General features: G+C 37.6%; 1 protein-coding gene across 1 annotated transcript in view; it reads left to right on the top strand.

Annotated features, from left to right (window-relative positions):
* Positions 1 to 15,108, top strand: part of SEC63 (SEC63 homolog, protein translocation regulator) — a 57,952-nt gene extending 42,844 nt beyond the window's left edge. The window contains exons 13-21 of the mRNA XM_063389751.1: positions 1,652 to 1,799; positions 3,562 to 3,644; positions 5,276 to 5,335; positions 5,559 to 5,717; positions 6,543 to 6,701; positions 7,515 to 7,616; positions 12,388 to 12,486; positions 13,318 to 13,422; positions 13,983 to 15,108. Coding sequence (XP_063245821.1) covers positions 1,652 to 1,799; positions 3,562 to 3,644; positions 5,276 to 5,335; positions 5,559 to 5,717; positions 6,543 to 6,701; positions 7,515 to 7,616; positions 12,388 to 12,486; positions 13,318 to 13,422; positions 13,983 to 14,126 — 1,059 coding nt within the window. The 3' untranslated portion in view covers positions 14,127 to 15,108. The remainder of the gene's footprint in view (positions 1 to 1,651; positions 1,800 to 3,561; positions 3,645 to 5,275; positions 5,336 to 5,558; positions 5,718 to 6,542; positions 6,702 to 7,514; positions 7,617 to 12,387; positions 12,487 to 13,317; positions 13,423 to 13,982) is intronic.
* The last annotated feature ends 4,020 nt before the right edge of the window (positions 15,109 to 19,128 follow it).

The following is a 19,128-nucleotide window of genomic DNA, read 5'->3' as shown; positions in this document are numbered from 1 at the left end:
TTGGTTTCTTTAAAGTCCGTCTCAGTTAGGAGGTGGGAATTATGATCAGAGATCTGGTAAGTGTAAATAAGTGTAAAAGATCAGCCTGTATTGGCCTAATGAACAACAGAAGCAGTTTCTTTCTTATTAAAATGGACTGTCTCCTATTTAATACTCTTCCAGAATGCATCTGGAATATCCTACTGGGACTTTTTTTCTGGGGATGGATGGGGTAGTGGGCTTGTTTGGCTTTACATTGTTCTTAATGTACTTTGATAGAAAATGTATTTGGAAGCTTACACAGAGGAGTTCATAAAAGAAAAAAAATCAGTTTCTGTGGGAAGCATTTCAGGTTTTATGATCCTTTGTGTGAAAGAGTGTCTTATAAAGCTTTTACTATGTAACTGTAGTTGGGTAGGTATTTGGTTGGTATTTGTAGAATTTAAGGATGAAGAAGAATGGTCTTGTCTGAATACCTGCATGTGTTTCTTTGCTCTGTTTCACCAACTGTCTCTGCATTTAAACCTGCTTGTTCATTTGAATCTAGTGTATCTTCTGGGAATGCCTGGTTAGAAGCAGCCCTTTGCTTCTACTAAAAGCTGTTGACTTTTCTGATAATTTTATTACAGTGGTTAATTTGGATGAATCGTGAAAATATTCTTTTTATCTGACGGAGATTTTGTTTAGCTTTAACTACAGCCTTAGGGATGTTTAAATGCTTCTGTGTTAGTGTGAAGACTAAGAATTCTTAGGTACTGCATGTTTTTAATCCTCTCTGAAGATGTTTGTTCATGAAATATTCAAGTAGTCACATCCTTTAGAAAAGGTAAAAGATTCTCTTACAGCTATCATTAAAGACTTAATTTTTAAATCCGTTCCTAAACTACAGGGAGCATATGAGAAAATAAGCAATTTGAGATGTATTTTTTGATGTGTACATTGTAACTAAGTAAAAAACCAAATAATTTGGCTATGTTATAATTCCACCTGTATGCTGTGAAAGAGGGGAAAACCCCCAGTTTTTTAGGCTAGTTTGTACCAGATCACATGCATTGAGTTTTTCAAAAATACTGTGCCCTAGATTGGCAGTATGATCTGTCTACCTGGATCCATGAAACTTTTTTAATAAAGTACATGCATTTGTAATGGTGAGGTAATCAAGTATTCAAAACTGTGTTTGTTTTATCCTTTTAGCTCTGCTCTGCAAGTCTTAGAAGGAGTAGATTTAGATTTGTTCTCAGTTCAGTACAAAAAACCCTCTAAACTTGTATTCGGTTGTTTCTGCTAATGTAAATCTGAAAGCCCTGAATATTCTATCTAAATGAAACCCTCTATTAGTAAGATATCTTAGCTCAACTTTCTGGAAAACCTCTCTGAAATAACAATTTTGTAAGAAACTATAAAGAGCCGTTTCTAAGGGGTGACTTACTGAACACACCAATGTTCAAAGCAGTTCTGTTTAGTTGGTTTGAGTGCAGCCTCTTTGGTTTATTGTTTCTCAAAACATAGGCTTGCTAGTTTCCTAAAGTATGGGGTTTTTTATAAGAACAAATGTAGTAGTGTGTACATGTTGGTGTGGTGGGGACATCAGTGATGTATTATCAAGAGTTTATTTGTGGGCTGTGTTCTGTGCTACCATGGGACTTCCTTTCTTCTTTTTTTTTTATTTCAGTATAAAATCAAAAGTATTCAGGATTTGGTGAGTTTGAAAGGCTCAGATCGTCGCAATTTACTGCACTTCCTAGAAGATAAGAAATATGAAGAAGTTATGGCTGTCCTTGGCAGCTTTCCATATGTCACTATGGATATAAAACCACAGGGTGAGTGGGAGGTCCTTTTGTTCTGTGTATGTCACTCTTGTGACGTTTTGATAGTCTGCTGGCAGTAAGCTTTTGGAGGATGCTGAAACAGAACTCACTGCTATTTATGTGACCTGGAAATGACATACTTCTTTGGAGTGGTGGGTTTTCGTACAGGAGAGTTACAGTCTGAAGAGGTAAAGTACATATATTCCATGTATTCCCAAACCAGTAGTAGTTTCTCATCCAGGATCTTATCTGAAACTTCATCTTTGATTTTAATATTTCCTAAGCAATGTGGAATTCTGGTTGAAATACCACTTTTATTAGCTATTTTAAATAGTTACACTTATTCCAGAATTTATGCTCAGCTTTCTTCAGCATGCAGGTGAGGTTTTTGAGTTGGAGATCCTGATGACTAAATATTCATGGGTACCTTTGTGATAATCCTGGTATAGTTTTTACATCAGGCAGAATTTGTCCAAGCTATGCTTAGCTATGTTTTGTGTGCACTATTTCAGTGAATGTATAATGCTCTCCCTCTCTGAAGATGAGATTTATTATAAACAGTTCCTATTTGACAACTTGGCAGTGGGAAGTGAATTGGTTCTCTGGTCCCCTTTTCTTTGTAGATCAGTGCTAGTAAATGTGTGATATGTGAAAGGCTGTTCTAATTCTTGTTTCTAGTTTATGTTTTCATTGTAATAGCAGTGATCACATTCAAAATGTAATACACTTTGGGGAGCCTGGTTGTTATTTGGCTTATGTGTAGTCCTCTCTGAGAAGCAAATGTTAAAAGGAATACCTGTTAAGGAAGCAAATGTCTGCTAATGTTGGTGTTTCTGAATGTTGTTTGTGTTGTTTTGTTGGGTTTTTTAAAGAAATAAACATAAAACTCTGTTACTGTAGCATAGAATTGTATATGGTCTTGTTAATCTGATTAAAATTCAGTCTTGAAGTACCTCCCCATATTTTGACAACGTTTTCCTGCCTGTAGTCTTCATTTATCACACAGCTGCACTCCAGTGTGGTGTGGAGGTTTAAACCATACAGATGCTTTTCCGTTCAGCTCAGTAATGCCATTATATAAAATATATATGTAAGACTAGTGAATAGTAAAACTGCTTTCTCAGGGAGGGACTGGAGGGGAATAAATAAAATGTCTACGCTGGGATATAACTCTATTCCCCTCCTACCTGAGACATTCTCCAGTTTATAGGTTGGAGGTATAAACTCCTCAGTGGCTCCCCTGTGGGGTTTGTTTGATGTTTTAGTTAAACTAATCATTGCTGTTCTTTTATTTTCCTTTGCCTTCTCCTTAAAAAATAATTAAATGCATGATTGTTAATGTGGCATTGAAATTGAGTTGTTAATCATATGAAAGTCAGGAAAATTAAAATTATGATTCTCAGAACAAATATAACAGGGTCCCTCTGGTCATGTGTGATATTTCATGTTTCTGAAGTTTTATGCTTTAATATATAATGCACAGTATTACAGGGTTATGGTTCCCACAGCAGCTATAATTTTGAATTTTCTAACTTTCATGCAATTAAAATTTTGAACTCATTGTTGCAGTTTTATAGGTTGCTGAATTACCAGCTCTCATTCTGATAGTGTATTTGAAGTTGTAAGAGACTTATTAAATAATACTTCGAAATAATTTTTTGTTATAAGTCCTGGAATTTGAATGCTTATGTTTAGAAGTAGCAGAAGCAATGTTTAATGGAGAAAAAGGCTTTAAAGAAGTCTAATAGATGTGTTTCTTTTCTTTTTGCTTTAGTTTTGGATGATGAAGACAGCAACAACATCACAGTAGGTTCTCTTGTCACTGTTCTGGTCACACTAACAAGACAGACCATGGCAGTAAGTATTAACAATACTTGTTCTTTCATGATAATTGTGGGTGGACACTTGTATAAAGGTATTTCTGATTGTTTTGCAAACATAACCGTGAGGTTAAGATTTGAAATTGAGAACTTGTGTTCTTAATCTGTTTTTATGCTTTTGTTTCTGAATGAGAAAGTTTTCCTGGAATAAAATCAAAGTTCAGTCTGATCCATTGCAGTTGTCTAGGGAACAGTAAAAGAATATGGCAAGGGATATTGCTCTGAGGTTTGTAAACAACAGGAAGAGAGACATTCAGAAACTTGATTCTTTAACTAAAATAAAATACTCAAGTCCTCAGGACAGTGTTTGATTTTGCTTTATGTGGGCTCATAATGTTGCAGATCTCATGGGTGTTTTAGACACTTTCATGAAAGAAACAGAGTCCAGCAGAATGCTGAATATGCATAACTTAATTTAAAGGAGGTACACCAGTGTCACATAAAGAAAGTGGATTGCTGTATAGGAAACAGTGTGGCATAACCAAAATTATACTATACCCTAGTAGTTAAACTTGTGCTAGTTTTCTAGTTTAAAATGCAGTGATGGCTTTCTTTGAACAAAAAACTTCAAAACACAGAACCTAAACAAACGTTGACATGTCAAGGATTACAATGTAAATTTTTGCATCTGTACTAATGACATAAATGTCTAAGTAAACAGAAGGTCTGAGTTACACCTCTAAGGAACGGCACACAAGCCTGACTATTAGATGTGAGATCAGACTGTTGAAGCCAGTTCATCAGAAAGTCTCTGTATATAAGGTCTATGTGCTCATGCTGTGATAGCCAAGGGTGCAGTAGTAGAAAGTAAAAGCACTGTATCACTATGCTGGAATTGCAGAATGAAGGAAACTGGAAATTATGAGGATATGGAACTGTACTTAGAAACTAAAATGTCTAACAGCATATAGAAAATTCATTTAAGATGTTTTCTGTGTGACCTCCACTAGGCAGTCTGGCATAGGAACACAGGACTGTAAGATGAGAACTAGTCTTTTCTATGATGTGTTTTCTGTGGTGGTATTTCATATTTGCCATCTTTATATATGACAGCTCCTTGTGACTATTTTGTTTGGGTGGGCTTTTTTGTTTTTTTAATGGCAGGTAGTATGTTTTGAAGAAAGAAATGCATTAAAAAATCCATTTACCTAGAGGTGTCCCAGTCTACAGAATATTGACATTGTGTTTTGTCTTAACATTTCACATTTCTGCTTTGATTTGTTGTTCTGTGTCCCTGAGTAGCAGAGCAGCTGTTGAAGTTTTTAATGCTCTGACAACTGGAGCAGAATTAGCATTTTACTACTGCTTGCTTTTGTGATACAGGATTTCTGTGCTTTATAAAACAGTAGATTCTTTGGAACAAGATGACATGTTACTACTAAATTTCTTTATAATACCAGTGGCAGAAAAATCTGAGATCAAATGTTTGAAATAGTGTTTAATTTTGATCTGTTAATCCCCTGTTGTGTCTGTCACTGATAAAAGAATTTGCCATAAGTAAAATATTCAGACCTAATTAAGGTGATTTAGTTTAAGTTCAAATATGAAATAATTATTTGCTCTTGGTACAGAGAGGCATTAGTAGTTTTCACATCTTTCTCTAACCAGGAAGTGTTTGAAAAGGAACAGTCTATATGTGCAGCAGAAGAGCAACCAACAGAAGATGGGGTAAGTGAACAGTGAATGTTCCTCTGACTAATTAAAGAGAACTTTCTTTCAGATCTTAAATTGCTAATTGTGCACTTCTCAAGCATTTTTTCAGAAATGCCTACTGAAGTGTCCTTTGAGTTGTGCTTTCTAATTTTGGTTCTCAGCTTATAACACTTAAATTACAGTTGAATGACTGAAATTTTATGAACAGAATAAATATTTTAATACTGCTTTCCTGCAGCAAGGAGATGCCAGCAAAGTTAAGAGTAAAGGATGGCAACAGAAGAATAAAGGAACCAAGAAAGCTTCAAAATCGAAGAAAAAGAAGCCATTGAAAAAGAAACCTGTGCCACCTTCATTGCAACCACAGAAACAACAGAAGCAAAAACAAGCTAATGGGGTAGCTCACAGATTCAATTATATTTATAATTTTATTCAGTTTATCACTTGTAATCTGATGGGGGGTTTTGTATCTGTCTCTTACATTTCAGTTTATGCTTTTGTGAAGTGTGTCTTCTAAAATAGCATTTGTTTTCTCTACATTTAACAATTACTAGTGAAGTAGTCAGGGAACCACCATGGTAATGTTTGCAGTGGCCTGCTAAAATTTCTGCTCAACTGTTTTTAAAAATTTGGCTTTGTAATTCCTTCCTACTATTAGTTCTCATTATGCTGCCTTCTTGGAGGTGAATTATTCTGTAACTTCTACTTTTTCTTTAAAGATAAAAACTGAAAAGAGACTTTCTTCTGATAAGTTAAGTAGTAGTTTGTATTTTCTTAAGTTCTCTGTAATTTTCTTAAGACTTTATGAAATGTAGTCCTGGAGTCATAGAATGGTTTGGGTTGAAAGATCATTTGGCTTAAGGAGCATTTAGTTCCAACCCCTCTGCCATGGGCAGGAGTGGCACTCACTAGATGAGTTTGCCCAGGGCCCCATCCAGTCTGGCCTTGAACTCTTGCAAGGATGGGACATCCAATCTGGGAATCAAATACTGCTTTTTCCTATTCCTGTTGCGAGTGCCATATGGAGAAGTAAAATGCCTTACATGCTCCTCTTAGGAAATGAGATGACAAGGATTAATCTTCACTGTAGACATAACTCTGTGACACAAGAAGAGTGCAGATCGTGCGGTGTTTGCGTGCAGGTGCTGTGAATTCTGTGTGCTACAGTAATGCAGACAAACTAAGTTAGAGGTGTTGGGTTTTTGTTTTTCTTTCCCATTAGGAAGTTGTTGTGAAGGAAGAGGAGGAGGAGGTCTCTGATAAAGGAAGTGAATCTGAAGAAGAAGAAACAAACAGGGACTCTCAAAGTGAAAAAGATGATGGAAGTGACAGAGACTCTGACAGAGAACAAGATGAAAAGCAAAACAAAGATGATGAAGCTGTAAGCCTTACTTTTTCTTGAAGGCTAATGTTGCCTCTGGGGTTGAGAGAAAATGCATTTTAATCCTCTAGCATCCCCTCAGGCTAGGCAGCACTAGAATGAAGGAGTAATACCGGTTCTCCAGAGGTTTTCAGACCTCATTCTGGTATAAGAGCTTTGTCATTGCAAGTTTGTTTCAGAGTGAGTAGAGAAGAGTCTTCTCAGCATGGTCAGAAAATTTAGAAATGACATCAGAAAAATGGCTAAACTTCAGGAGAAAAAATATTTCTTTCAGCTGAATTGGATTACTATCTGCTGCATATTTGTGACTTAAATTCTGTCCTTTGAAATGTGTTCTTTACAGGCAGTGGCTGTTGCATGCTGCAAAGTGCATACTAAGCATGCAGCAGTTGAACAGACTTGTACAGGTGCTTATTAAACTCTAGTAACTGTCAGGTTATTTGTTTGAAACTGCAATAATGCAATAGAGAGGGAAACGTGGTGGTAGATGATTTCTGCACCACAGGTCTTACAGTAAAAGACTTGAGTGACAGCTGAATGGCCCATACAGGGTGAGATTAATCTTCTGATGGGAAAGGAATCATCAAACTTGTAATCAGAGCTCTTATGGCTGAGGTAGAGTGTGTTTATAGGTAGTGCTGTAAAACTGAGTTTTGAAGTGTGTGTGCAAACCCCACAGATCATCTTTTTTCCTTTATAAAGTTTATATTACACAAGAACTAGTCACATATACCATTTTCATTGACCATTTTCTGTCTTTTTAATGCAAAAGATGGTTAGTGCACAGTAATTCTTTAACCTTATCTTCGACAGGAGTGGCAAGAATTACAGCAAAGTATACAGAGAAAGGAGCGAGCCCTTCTTGAAACGAAGTCAAAGATAACACATCCTGTTTACAGTCTTTTTTTTCCTGAGGTCAGTAATAAAAAACGTTACAGTTGTGAAACATGAAACTTAATAATAATAATATAAACTAATTGATCCTTTTATGTTTTTACTGTAAATATTGGGTTTTTTAAAAAGCTTAATGCCTGGGAAAAAGTCTAGTACTAATTTTATAAAGTCTTAACTTCCAGATACTTTTCTAAAACCTTTTTCTACATTATTCTTTCTACCCAGTTCTCAGAGACTTGCAACCTGTATAAAACTTAAGGTGAAATATTGAAGTGTTTTTAATTCTACATCTAACTGCAAGTGCCTGTGACTGGAGAAGGTCCTGACCCCTCCTATGTTAGGAGTAATCACAGGAGTGATTAACAATCACAGGAGAGTTTGGGAGTCATTTGGATGAGCAGAATGTTTTGGCTTACTGGTTGACTTCAAGTGTCAATGCAGCAGTGTGGTGGCAGCACAGTGTGCAGCTATGGGAGATGGGGTTGGTTGGCAAAGCTGTCTCTTGCCACCACAGCATAGTCTGGATGTGGCAGAAGGTAACTGTGGAACAGTCTTTCCTGTAGAGTTCAAAAATACAAGTTCAAGTGTGGATGAGTGTCAGAGGAAATGATGTATTTGAGAGTGGTGACTCAGTGTAAGCTGAGGGGTGTTTAAAGAAGCCTTAGGTTTGAAAGTGTTATCTGATATATCAGTTGTTACTTGCACTAACAGCTAGTCACTCAGTAGTTAGCTGAGAAATCCTTAACAGCAATGGAACCTTGAAAAAGAGGGGATTTTTCCAAGTGGAGCATTTGTGTTCTGAGCAGCTAAGTTAGGTCCTTGGTGTGACCTGACTGGAACCAGGAGGAAGTAGTGTTTGGCCACATTTTCTTTCCTGGCCAATGATTCAGAGGTTTCCTTTGCTTCCTTGCAGTCTGACCAAGGAACTAAGTAGGATCTCTTCTCTGTTGTGCTATGTCCAATAATAGAGGTGGGATGCAAAGCTTATGCTTCCTCTTGTGATTTAAAGAAGACAACTAAGATGGGAGAGAAGAGTAAAACATAAACTGAAAAGGAAGGCACAGTGTGTATTTGCTCCCTCTACTCAGTCCCCGGGGCTCTTTATGCCCATATGTACAGCTTGTTGCATGTGCAAACATATGCCTTTGTCCACATGCTTGTGATCACATTGTTCCTGCTGGTTTTTAATGCTAGCAGCATTACAAATCAAACTGTGGGACACAAGACTTGTTGCTGAGGACCTGGAGAGGACATAAGGTGAATAAATTGTCTTGCTGAAGGCCTTAGCTGACATTTAGTTTTGTAATGGCTGAACTTGAAGCTGTATTTTCCTGACAGCTGGGTGCACTCCCATCTCTGAGTACAGCTTCCAGCAGTACACCAGCATAATGTTGAAAGGTGTACTGGCATTCTGCTCTTCTGGCTACCTTAGATCATGTCAAATGTGCTGCACAGTCTTAATACCTCCTTGCTGCGAAGGCAGCTGGCTTTGGTCATCAGTTGAAGCTCTCAGACAGTAAGTGCCGTGCCCCAGTGCCTTAGGGGTGCTGAATATTTGTATTTCTCTTTTACTGAAGTGAGGGTCCTTTCAGAGACTTTGCTTATACTAACTCTGTATAAAGCTGCATAAGCTTCAGCTGTGTGTAACCAAGTTACATATGGGTTTTGTGATAAAAAACCTAAATACAGCTTGCTGCTAAAAAGAAATCTAGGGCTGATCTGAATGCTTGAACTTGAAGGATACATATCCTCTCATGGTACTGCAGTTGTAAATTTTCCAACTTCACTGATTTCATGAAAGCTGAATGCAGCTGTACTTTATGCTGTAGCTGCAGTTGGAGCATGTTCAGATAGAGTTGATCGGCAACTTCTGAAGAACAAAAAACATCATAATCTGGTTTGGTTTTTTTTTTTCATCTGTTACTTAGAGTATTGTTTGTACTGTGGTCATGGGCAGTTCAGAGATAAAAAATTAGAGATAAAATGCTGTGTTCCAGAATTAAAGATGTTTGAGTAGTAGCTGAGCATAATGATGTTCTCAGGAGGCAGCCTTAATGCTGTTTCATCCAAGTTTTTGGGGCAGTTGATTACTCTGCCAGAGATGTGTCTTTAATCTGTGCAGGTTCCTAAATAATTATCTTCTGCTCCTGCATCCATGAGTCCAGAAACTGCACAGATTGTAGCTTTGACATTTTTTAGGTAGAAACTGGCCTTGGTGTTCCAATTTCATGAACATACTGGTTCCCTGGCTTGCCAAACCTTGCACCCATCTGTTAAAGGGCTTTTTGCCCATTTGCCTGTTAGTTTGCCAGATTTTCACAGGCATAAACTTTAAATTCCACCCAATAAGCAAGAGGAAAATCACAGTCCTGCACAGTTGGCCTTTCTGTAAAAAAGTGATAGCACTTTGGGGTCAGGAGCTTTACTTCCAAAAATTTTACTCTATAGAGTCCTTTGAGCTTTAGATCAATGATTGTTGTTTGCACTGGTATTTTTTCCCCACTTGGCTGATATTTTTACTAGTTTTTGTGAAAAGCCATTTGATGATTTTGGTCTGTTTCCATCACTCTCAACAGCAAGGATTTTTTTGTTGTTGTTGTTAAGGACAACAACAAGTAAATCAGCACAGTGTTTTGGTAAAATCAAAAATAACATATTGGTACAATTGGAGATCCTTTTTATTATGGTCACAGTCCTCATAGGCCCAAAATGGTGATCAGCCGTTTCTGTAATGGATCTTGCTCCTGTAGCTCTTGTTCATCTGTACTATTTATACTGTTCATCTTTCTATTCCTAGAGGCCTCTTGGCTAAGAAATAAACACTTTGCTTAAGAGTCTTCTTTGCTACAGCTGTCAAGAAGATTGACAATATATTTACTATTGAAACTTAACAGATAAAATGACTTATGCCTTGCAATCACATGGGATGGTTTTCCTAAAGAAAATCACTTGGAATAGTTGTAAGAAGGATTTAGAATTCTGCACATTCTGGTCTTAAATAGTATATGAATAAGTTTTTGTCCTGTTCTGTCCCCATTCCAAAAACATGAGGGAGTGCTGCTGCTTCACTGTGGTGTTTTTACTTTTATACACTTCAAAATGGGAAATTCAGCATGTTGAGTTAATTTTACGTTTCTCAGTTCAGGAATTCAGGAGTGCTAATCAGTGTTTTTAGTTGTTGGTGTGAGTGTCTTGCTTGTTGTAAATAGTTGAACATTTCAGTGAGGTTGTGATAGTATTAGTCACTTCAAAGAACAATTAGTCACTTCAAAAGAAAAAAGGAGTTAATTGTAATTTTTCGAAATGCATGCTTAACTCTAGATCACCAAACACTGGCTTCTGAGGTGTTAAAAAAATTTAAAACTACTGAACTTTTAACTCTTCCAGCAGAGAGAAAAATTCTTCAAATTCTGTGTGTTAACAGCATTTGCTTTGACATCCTTTCATTCAGTTCTTCTAATGCTATTAGATTAAAATGTAAACAAAACAACCACTTTTTATGGGACACTGAAGCGACCACCTGATTGTTTTTGGTGTAAATGTATAAAACTGTGCTCCCTGGTTTGGAGCTTTGACATGTAACTCCAATAAGATGCACTTTTTAGGGCTCAAGTCTGTTAGAAAGAAACATGGTAAGTTACTAAACCATCAGGGGTGGATAAAAGTTGGTTTGGAACACAGTTCCACATTTGAGTTGTCTAAAAAGAATGTGTGTATTCCCCCTTTTTCCAAGAATGGTAAGATCATGCTGTTGTGACTATTACCTATCTACTAAAATACTTCTTCATAACCGTGTAGAAGCCTTCCCCCTTGTCCCTCACTATTCTCACTTGTTTTAAGAAAGGGCTTTAGGAAGTGTGAAAACAGGAACTTGCTTTGCAGTACTGAACATTTTTTTTACAATAAAAAGGTTTCAGCTTTTATTAAAGCAAACTGGATTTTGCTTAAAACAAGTGCCAGAGGGTTAACCAAAAAGTTGTAGCGTTTAAATGAAGAAGTTGATGTTCAAGAACTGTCTTTGCCACTTGAGAATGGTAGTCTGTGCTGCTGAGCTGCATCACAGTCCTAAAATTCTGACTCCAGTTGAAGGAAAAACTGCTATTTTTGTACAATGTTGCTGTCTTATATGAAGGACTAATTTAGTTAATTTAGGAACTCTGCTTTAGCATCTTGAATGGCAAAACCTTGAGACCTGCAGCTATTTGGAAACCTGTGTGTGATAGGGAGCAGTTATTGGGCTTCTTTTACAAATATTGACTGGTACTGAGTCATTTCCTTGAAGTGAAATCTCAGTGTGTTCAAATGTCATTTCACTTTTTGGAGGGGGAAGCAGTAGGACAGAGCTTACTTGCCTGAAAAAGACTTTTCTGCGAAGAGTTCTTTGTCTGTCTTTACACTTTCCTTGCTTTGTATGCTCAGTTTTTTATCCAGGTTGGATTTGTTTTGAAACACCTGATGTCGTTTTATATTGAATGAAGTTGCTCATTAATCCTCAGTGGACACAATTCTTCAGGGTGGTTCCATGTCCCCCACGGTAGCTGAAATTGAATACAAGGAATGAAAGCCTTTGGAGACCAGCAGTTACTGTTTGCTTTCAGTGTGCAGTGTACACCATGTATTTTATTCATACAAGAGTTTAAAAAAGCCACCAGACACAAACTTTTCAGTTCTGTCTGTATTACAAAGACCAGTGAATCCTAACTGCCTGTTAAAAAATGTAGGGGCGTGTTTTTCTGTGACTTCAATAATCCTGGTGGGTTTTTACTTTTGGTTTTTTTCCTCTTTCTGAAAGGAAAAACAAGAATGGTGGTGGCTGTATATTGCAGATCGGAAGGAGCAGATGTTAATATGTATGCCATATCACGTTTGTACACTAAAGGATAAAGAAGAGGTAAAGTACTTGCAGAGTTTCTTTCTGGGGTATTACAAAACTCTGTTGAAGTGTCTTTGGTATGCAAATACTTGAGGATTTTAATTTTTTTCATACTTATCTCTTAAGATGGAAAACAAATTTTACTCTCTTGATAAAAAGAGAGAAGTGCCTTTTAACTATTGATAGTGGAGAAAGAAAAAGTAATTTAAGACGACTTTGAAGTTTCTTTGTGAAATATGTTTTTTTGCCCCAATATCAAAAGATGATGAAAAGCAGTATTCATACCCAGTGAAATTCCTACATTTATTCAGATTGTTAGAAATATTAAGTGTTTTTTTTCTGTACAGCAGAGGCTGTGACAAATTAATTACTTTGGCTTATGTGAACTTTACTGAACCTGTAACCTTCAGCAGTGTTCTTCTTGCCACTTTTCTGAAAAATGTGTTTGTTCTTCCAAATTAGATGTTACATTCAATTTCAAATAACAGCAGTTACATGAAGCTTTCAGCAGACTTAATATTTTAACCTGTTTGAGTTTTTGAGTTTTTGAAGTTTAGCATACAGCAGGGTTAAATTGTGTACTTAATGTAGTTACTTGGCCTAATTCAGAAAAAAAAATAACCGAGTGACTCAGTGATTTATTCAGCTTTCATGGCATATATTGTGTTTGGATATTGTGACTCTTTTCTGCAGATATTTTATTACATAGAGATATTCAAAGAAGTGTCCCTAGTAAGAATGAAAACTTTCTATTATTCTGTAGTAGTGTTCAGTGGAGGACTCAGGTACTTGTTTCAATGTGTCATTTGAAAGCAGTAAGAACTTAATGGTATGAAATCTCTTTTGTAGGTAGAGCTGAAGTTCCCAGCACCAGGCAAGCCTGGAAACTATCAGTACACAGTTTATTTAAGATCAGACTCATATATGGGATTGGACCAGATTAAACCATTGAAGGTGATGTTTGACTGTGTTATATACTTGTATTACATCAAAACCTGCTTCATGTGGTCAATAAAACACCAGAAGTACCATTTATAAGAATTCAACCTGCCCTTTTAAAACAAGTGGAAAGATGGACTTACAAAAGGTTTCTGCCTAATGTACAGTGGTAGTTTTATGATTAATTAAATGGGACTCAAATTCGAGATGCTTTCCTATGCATGTGTATTTTAATTCATGTTTTTCCAATGTCCATTCAGTTTCTGCAGTATGGTTGGCTGTGGCTTTTTATACCTTGAGCTTTGCCGTGCCATTTCCCTGCCCTTCCTTAGTGCTAGGTTCATCCAGTTAATGGGAAAAATCTGGCATGCCTTATGTCTGGAAGCAGTTCTTGGTTTTATTTTTAGTTTGGGTAGTGGGATGGGATTTGTTTTGTTATTTAGTTGGTTTTTTAAACTGTTCTTTTGTGGGTTGTGTGTTTGTTTTGTGTGTGTGGATTTGTTTATTTTCCCGAATTGCTGTTTATTGTCTGTGACCTTTCTCTCCCTCCCTTCTCTTTCCTTATCCAATTACAGCTGGAAGTTCACGAAGCAAAACCAGTGCCAGAAAATCACCCACAATGGGATACAGCAATAGAAGGTGATGAGGACCAGGAAGACAGTGAGGGCTTTGAAGACAGTTTTGAGGAGGAAGAGGAAGAGGAGGAAGATGACGATTAAACCTACTATTGATTGACTACAGTATCTACAAACAGTGCAAGCTCTTAATCTGACTGTGGAACTTGTACAATTAACCAAGAAACACAATACAGAAGCTTTGAGAAGGCTGAGTTTAAATTTTCTTTACCAATTAAGAGTGCATTATGTAACTTCTCAGTGGAGGTGAAACAAATCTGTTGCCATTGATACACCTTGGAATATGCTTATGGCTCATTATAGCCTTCAAAGTGCAGGATGGTGCATTTGTTTCAATTGAAAATAAAAGCTTTTTTATTATAAATGTCCAAAAGTGTGGGCTATGTATTGTCTGATGAGTTTAGGGTCCAATTTAAATAAAAGGTACTATTAGCTAGGAGCAAACTTTCAATCAATTTTTCTGCATTAGGAATTTATTTTAGAAAATGTTTTTGTATATTTGACATTACAAATCTCTGTTGATTGAAACAACATTTGCTCAACTTTCAAACTTGATTGGTTCTGTGGTATTCATTAACTATTTTGCTGTGATATTGCTCACATCATTCATAGCTTTAAGAATCTGTTTTACTTAACTTGATCATTACAAATTGGCATCGTATCCATTGCCACATTCCATATATTCCGGAGGGCTGCTTTTTTAGGACTGTTGCCTTTTTATGCCCAAGATTATAATGGAAATCATAAACTTTCTTGACTCTGCCATAGGATACTTAATGGCTTAAAACATTTTTAAGCCTTTATTTCATCAGATCAGCAGGGGATCTAGTCTTTTGATAAACAGAATGTCTGTAAGTAATTTTGGGACCACGTGTTATGTAAGTCAGTGGCTTTTGTGTAATACCTTTATAAAAGGTACATGCTGAAAGCCGAAGTATATTCTTAATTCTGAACCTACCTGACACCGTCAGAAACATTTTAAGGGTTAAATACAACATGCAGAGAGGGCATGTTTTGTATCAGTTTTGAATTTCCATCAATAAACTGGACAATTTGATGGCTGTTTGCATTTGTAATAATGTGCATCTTTGTCTGAGTTGTTTTTTTTTTTGTTCATTTTTTTTCCTATCCATGTCTTCTGCAAGGTTGTAAACAAGACAGTGATTCTGTTCCTAACACTTTTAAAGAAAAAAAAGTCTAATTAGAGAATAAATTCAGCGAGGAGAGCATCAGGACTATTAGTGTATTCCATGAAACTTGACAAAAGCCATGGATAGATTCTTCCTTTTCTTCCTCTCAGTAAAACAAAGGAAATGTTGCATTTCTATACTTCAGAAATATTTAGGAGTGTTCTGCAAGTCGGAATAGATGCATTTCTGTTCCTGTGTATCGAACTATGAAAATACAATGCTGTAAAATGCGACAAATTCTCATGCAGGAAAATTTGCATCCTATAAAAATTTCCCAAAGCCAGAATAGGTGCACACTAATTTGTGACCTTATTTATTAGAAAGGGTTGTCACTTTAATTTAAAATTTATATTGTTATATTCTTTGTAATTACAATAGATGCAAATAAAATTTGAAGGTGTTCTAAGGAGGTTATGGTATTTTTCAAAGTACTTCTAAAGTGCACAGTGCAGAAAAAAACTTGTAAAACATAAGCAATGTCAGGTATTCAAACTCAAGAATGAAGGCTAGATTTAAATTAAATGTCTTGTACAGTTGGTGCCTTTTAACTCTAGTTTTAACTTGCAAAATAAAACAAAGAAATAGCAACGCAAAAGCTCTAGTTGTATTCCATAGGCTTTTGAGCCAAATACTGCTCTGGTGAGAGAAATTGTAACAAAGAGTCTGATGCCTCTTCCTCAAGCAATAGGCAAGGTGAATGCTAAGATGACTGAACAACTGATAGTGAAAGTCTGCAGTTGTTAAAAGTAGGAGAGTTGATAATAACAGAATTCTGCATGGGTTGGGCTGCACTCTGACCACTGATCCCTAAATTTTGCTGTTAACAGTCAAGGTATATATACTGGCAAGATGTAGATGCATCGAAATTAATTTTAAAAAGAGAAAAAAAAATAGAAAAGAATCATGTCCCTGGTCAGAATACTGAACTGGCTTCTTGAAGATTGAAGGTGACAGTTGGGATAACACTCTCAGTCTGCAAATAGGATAATTCTGTTGAGCCAGCAAAGGCTAAATATAGTATGTCAAAGTTGTGTTTCTTGTATAGTCAAGGTAACTTAGTAAAAAATGGGAGGAGAAAAAATGTGGTGGTATTGGAAATCTTGATAATGTGAGAAAAAACCCTTTTTCTCATGGAAATACCGGCTATATAGTTGTGCATGGTTTTACAACACCTCCCAAGAGATGCAGAAGGGTGCCGAGGAGGTATTGAAGAGCTTCAGACAACTAAAACCACCCAACTGCACCTGCCCAACATTGAGTTGTTTGTCTTCTGTTGCGTGGTGTGTCCACTGATAACTATTTTTTATGAACAATGTGAATTGTCATTCAAACACTGATCAACTCCCTCCTGTATAACAGTTAGCAAGATGGGCAAAACTTTACAAGAAGCAGCAGAATTTTGCATTCACTGTTGTATAAGCTTCACTTTTTGATAGGGTTTAGGAATCAGTCTATGCAATTTTCTACCTAAGTGTTCTGAAACTCTGGGCTAGTAACTGAAGGTCTGGAAATAAAATCTGCTTTCCTGCTTCACTCTCTGGGCAAAAGTGACTCAAGCATAACTAGGAAGCAGCTACTGTTCTTTCAGCATGAACAGATTTGTTTCTGCCCTTTTGCTGTCGCGCTTCTTTTTGTAGCCCCTCGTTCAAGGCCAGAGGAGACAACTGTGCAGAGCCCTGTCCTCCCAGCCAGAGGTGCTGCAAATACCTTCAGGGCTGTGGCCCTTCCGAGGGGTGCAAATGGGACTTGGCTGGGCCCGGCCGGAGGGTGACGCAGTGTGACTGGCCCTGCTCCTGGTGCTGCTCAGGGATGGCTGCAGGGTGCTGTGGCTGCAGTTTGTAGAGGCACCGTGAGTCAGATTTAGGCTCCCAAGTGCTGCTTGCTGAACTAGGTAAGTGTAGCTAAAAGGAAGAAGTTATAAAAATGAGGTTTTCTCTTGGGTGTTTTGTGTAATATGATTTAGACTTCTGCCTCCCCCTCCCACCAAGCGTTGACGATGGTTGATTTATATTCAATTAGGTAGTTTAATAATTAGCAGGTGTCTGTGAGTGGGAAAATCCTTGAGCTGTAGCGGAGGAGGAGGTGATTTTCTGAAGGAGCAGGCGCAGCTCCCGGCCGCGCTCAGCAGGGGGAGACAGGGGCATGGATTTCTTCAGGAAACACTAGGATTTTTCCAGGGCATACCTGTTGTATTTGAGCCGTAGCTTTACTTTTGCCCTCCCTCTTTCTGGAAGGGAAGAGGCATTAATTGGAAGTTTCTTTGACCTATTTTTTTTTTCTTTTCAAGAAACTACTGATTTCTATATGTTTTTCTATGATTTGTTTTCCCCCAGCCCCCTTGCTGACCATTTAAAACATGCTGAAGGTGACTCATTTAAGTATTTGGATTAGTGTATTATTGTTACTGAATTTATTTTAAAATGCAAACTTGAGGAGGCCAGAGCTTCCTTTCTTAGCAGTAATTGGGGTGTTAATGGGTACATTTTGAGCTTTAAACTTTGCTTTGCGTTAGGTTTTGGGAAAGTATGTGCAGAGGATGATGGTTGTGAGGGTATCTGCACTTCAGCTGTGTTTTAAGCTCTGCAAAGGGAGGTACATGGGGTGGTTCCACCCGGAGGATGCCCCTACCTTGAAGAGCCGATTATGGGGTACCTGGGGTGCCTCGTGGGCACCCACAGCACGCTGTGATCACTCCAGTTTTAAATGATGTGCAGAGAAGCATATAAAAATGCCCCTGGCAGCAGCATCTTTCAAATCTCTTTCTAAGGGTTTGTTGAGGGCTTAGCAGAGCACCCACGTGCTGGATAAAATCAGGTGCTTGTTTGGAAGGCAGAGAAGAGGGAATGGATGCCTCGTGCTCAGTATTGAACCCTAGCTGAGATATCAAATTAGTTCACGCTACATCTATTGGTATTCATGGTTGCACCTAATTTCTTTCATGCAATGATCTTCTGTTTTAAGATGCAGTTTGAGCCAGCAGACACTATTGAGTTGGTAGAAATAATATTGTGCCAAAATTGTTTATATTTTTCATTCAGCTCAATAACAGAACTCTCGCTGGCAATGAAACCTATTAATAAATCTAATTAGCACCATGGATTGTAAAGCTAATGATAATATTTTAAAGCCAAATTGCATACACTCTACCTAGAATTTGATTTCTAATGTGTGCTGAATCAGGAAGCACTGAATAATTTTCAGCCTTTCACTGTGTGTAAGCCTTCCACACACACAATCTAATCATTAAACAGGGAAGACATTACATTTACATTGCATGTGTGGAATTTACTAGCACAACGGAAGCTGCATGGACCACCTTGAGCAGCTGTTTTTAATTCAATTTTAAATAAGGTGTGAGTGCTTTTCTTTTTATGCAAGCAACATAGCTAGATGCTTCATGGCACAGAGGCATTCAGGGGAGAGACCCGGGAAGAGCTGGACATCTTGTAGGTACCTCCTGTAGTCCCTGAGCTGGAAGAGCCCTTATCCCTCTGGGGCATTCCTGGTCCCTCATGGGCCAGTGAGGATAAGCCAGGCATTGCTTTTGGCTTTGCTGGGATGTGGTTAATAGGTACTCCAAAGTCCAGGCTAGTATGAGGCTACCTTTAACTTAAGGTAGCTGAAAATGCAATGCTGCCTTTGCTGTGAAAGTTTGTCCTGGTTTTTAGGCAGGGTTTTCCTTCACTGGAGTTGTTCATCTGTATGCCACAGACACAGCATCTTTGTAGCCTTTACATCCTCTGAACTTGGTCAAGCCACTCTCCCCTCTCTGATGGAAACACCCCCAAACATAAGCGGGGACCAGAATGAGGCCATACTCGCCAGCATGCCAGGGTGATGCTTCCAGCAGCTGGGAAATGTGATAGCAGTGACAGAGAGGCTTTGCCTTCCACTTC

This window comes from Prinia subflava, chromosome 2, assembly GCF_021018805.1.
Source record: "Prinia subflava isolate CZ2003 ecotype Zambia chromosome 2, Cam_Psub_1.2, whole genome shotgun sequence".
NCBI lineage: Eukaryota > Metazoa > Chordata > Aves > Passeriformes > Cisticolidae > Prinia > Prinia subflava.
The sequence above is the reverse complement of the archived record's forward strand: the minus strand, read 5'-3'. Positions and strand labels throughout refer to the sequence as shown.